General features: G+C 60.8%; 1 protein-coding gene across 1 annotated transcript; it reads right to left on the bottom strand.

The window, feature by feature from the left end:
* Positions 1-987: 987 nt before the first annotated feature.
* Positions 988-2,630, bottom strand: GPR4 (G protein-coupled receptor 4). Its single transcript, XM_075537559.1, has one exon. The coding sequence runs from the start codon at positions 2,086-2,088 to the stop codon at positions 988-990; it is 1,101 nt and encodes a 366-aa protein (XP_075393674.1). The 5' UTR covers positions 2,089-2,630.
* Between the last annotated feature and the right edge of the window lie 705 nt (positions 2,631-3,335).

The following is a 3,335-nucleotide window of genomic DNA, read 5'->3' as shown; positions in this document are numbered from 1 at the left end:
CAGATGACACAGAAGCAAAAGCTGGAAAAAGACAAGAGCCAGCCAAGAAAGCCGCCATCCCCTAGAGCCAGCGCTCTGAATTCAGACTTCCCGCCTGCTGATCAGTGAGAAAATAAAACTCTGTTTCTTAAAGCACCCCCTTGTGATAGTCCTGTGACAGCAGTCCCCGGGACATTAAACCCACAGGGCTGGGGGGCTATATTGGTCACTGAGTCCCCAGCACCACCAACAGGGCCTGGCAGTATGGGGGACCAAAGAAATGTCTATTGACTGAATGAATAAATACCCCCCACTTCCTCCTGAGGCCCTTGCTCAGCCCTCTTCCAGGCAGTCTGCCCAGATAATGCCTCCTTAGGAAGAGCCCCACCACCCCCAGCCCCCACCTGCTTCCTCTCCACCCTCTCTGTCCTGACTGGGAGAAAGAGGCGGTTGACCTAGACCCTAGGTCTCTCCCCACCATCCACGTAGGAGCTTCTCACAGGCAAAACTCAGCCTTATAAACAGCCACCACGTCCTCTCGGCAGCCCTGCGGCTCCCAGCCTTCTGCGCTGTCATGACAAACCTAATTTCTTGCTATTTTTACCACCACCGAACAGAGTCCAAATGTTTAACTCGATGTACTGGTCCCTGCACTCGGGAAGCCAGCCCCAACCAACAGGCTGGAACAGATGTCACCTAAGACACCCCAGGTCCCCCTAGGCTCTGACCATGCCAGTGACCAGTCTGTCCCCACCAACCCCAGAGGGTGGGCAGACCCTGCCTATTCAGGAGTCTGTCCCCGGCACAGGGCCGGTCACTGTGTTGAGGGGCCACGATGTAGTGATGTAGTGCATTTCCCCAAGGCCAGGATCTCCACCCGCCAGAGACACCCTCGTTCTTCACCTAGTCTCTCGAATTCAGGTGGCTGTCAACCGTATGCACACCCACGGTGGCGACACTCGGCCGGGCGCCGGGGAGGAAAAGGGACCTGGGGCGGCTGGGCTGGGCTCACTGGGCCGGGGGCGGCAACATCTTGAGCTGCACCTGGTCCCCCTGGGAGGACGGAGGGGGCACCCCAGCCCAGCCACCGGCCGCCAGGGCCTTGGCCACGCTGTTCCTCTTGGAGGTGAGCGGGGTCTCCAGCGTAAGCGAGGCGTTGGCCATCTCCTGGGGCTTGTCGCTGGCCAGGAAGCGCAGGAGGCTGTGCAGGGCCTTGGCCACGTCGCTGCGGGCGCCCTCGTTGACCAGGCAGTAGAGGATGGGGTCGGCGACGCAGTTGAGGCTGGTGAAGGCCAGCGAGCTGTGGTAGGCTGAGAAGACGCGCTCCTCGAAGCCGCAGTCCCAGGGGCGGCCCAGGTAGACGGCGCTCCGGGACAGGAGCAGCACGTGGTAGGGTGCGAAGCAGACCAGCACAATGGCAATGAGGCTGAGCGCCAGCCGCTTGATCTTGGCCTTCTCCTGGCGCTCGGTGGACACGCTGCCCCGCACGGCGCGCAGGATGCCACCATAGCAGAGCAGCATGAGCCCCCAGGGGAAGAGGAAGCCCACGAAGACGCGGTAGAGGTTCATCCAGGCCACCCAGCCCTCCATGGGGAACTTCTCAAAGCAGAAGGTGTGGTTGTAGCGGTCGCGGAAGAGCTCGTCGTGGAAGAGGGGCGCCGAGTTGGCCCCCAGCTCCGTGGCCCAGACTACCGAGCTGACGGCCACGGCCGTCTTGACGCGGCGCAGGCGCGCGAAGCGCAGCGGGTGCGCCACGGCCAGGTAGCGGTCCACGGAGATGCAGCAGAGAAAGGCAATGCTGATGTAGATGTTGGTGTAGAAGACGAAGCCGAAGACCTTGCAGGAGCCCGGCCCGTGGATCCAGTTGTCGTGGTGCAGGAAGTAGTCCACCCACAGGGGCAGCGTGCAGATATACAGCAGGTCGGCGATGCTCAGGTTCATTAGGTAGACGCCCAGCTCGTTGCGCTGGCGCACCTGGCGGTAGGCCGCCCACAGCGCCAAGCAGTTGGTGGGCAGCCCTATGCCGATGACGAAGATGTACAGCGAGGGCGGGAAGAGGTGGTCCACGCGCGAGTCCACCTGGCAGCCCTCCCACGTGCCGTTGCCCATCCTCGATGCGCGTCCCCTGGCCCGCGGGGGCGGTGGCGGCGCGGGGGGCGGGCGGCCATCAGGCCCCCCTGAGCCCCCTCCTCGGAGACTCAGGGGGACATGGAGCGGGGCAGGAGATGAGGTGGAGCTGGGAACAGTGCGGCCAGCAGGGCACAGCGGCCAGGGAAGGAAATGGGAGAGTAGGGAGGGAGTTATAGCCAGAAGGTTGGTTGGAGGAGGATGGGATTAACCAAGAGCTTTGTCAAGGAGGTTATTGAGGGATCCAATCAGAGTCTCTTGAGGAAATTACAGGGAGACCACACAGTGATGGGAGGGGGTGTTTATGGGGAGAGGATGGTATCAGTGGGGCAGGGGTGAGAGGGAGGTATTTGAGAGAAGGGAGGAAATAAGAGGGGGGAGGCGCGGATAGAATGTTCTAGATGGAACTGGGAAAATCCAGATCAGTGCTGGGGTGGAGTAGATCAGAGTTGAGGAGTGTTGGAAAGCTATCAGGGCAATGCGGCTGGAGGGTTGGCATTTCCAGTCCAATAGAAGGAAACAGAGTGACCCTTGTGGAGGACAGGGAGGGGGCCGCGGGAGGGGCGAGTTCTGGGGAAAGCGGGAAAGGTTTTTTGGAAACAGGAAGGAGGTGAGTAAGGGCTAGAACACAGGATGAAGCCGGGGAGTCAAGCAGCGGCGCGCTCCAGCCTGGGGGCTGGGGAGCTGGGATGAGGTGGCCCCACCCCACTGCCCAGGTCAAAGTGGACGGACCTCTCTTCTCGTCGGCAGGGCCTGTAGGGAGAGAGGACAGCGGCGTGAGGGGCCTGAGCTCTCCCGTGCCCTTCATCCCACACCTTTCTTAATCCTGCAGGACTGACCAGGGAGGCAGCTGAGTACCAGGAGAGGAAACCAAACCCATCCCTTGGAGTCCATTCTGACCTCCAACAGCCCTATAGGATCGGGTAGAACTGCCCCTGTGGGCTTCTGAGGCTGCCAGCCATTCTAAGAACAGAAATCCTTACCTTGCCCCAGTGGGATGGCTGGTGGTTTTGAACCTCAGACCTCTCCGTTAGCAGGACGGCGCTTATCCCACCATGTCACCAGGGCTCGTGTCGTATCCAACAGCTCTCTGAAAGCCCAGGCCAGAGATGCCAAGTTGGTTCTCCCCTCCCCCAGCCCCACCCTCAGGAGCCATCACACTAAAAACCCAACTCAGGTTCTAGAATCTTCTTCCATGCAGCTGTGTCCAGTAGGCAGCAGTATCAGGC

This window comes from Tenrec ecaudatus, chromosome 18 (genome assembly GCF_050624435.1).
Source record: "Tenrec ecaudatus isolate mTenEca1 chromosome 18, mTenEca1.hap1, whole genome shotgun sequence".
Taxonomy (NCBI): Eukaryota; Metazoa; Chordata; class Mammalia; order Afrosoricida; family Tenrecidae; genus Tenrec; species Tenrec ecaudatus.
The sequence above is the reverse complement of the archived record's forward strand: the minus strand, read 5'-3'. Positions and strand labels throughout refer to the sequence as shown.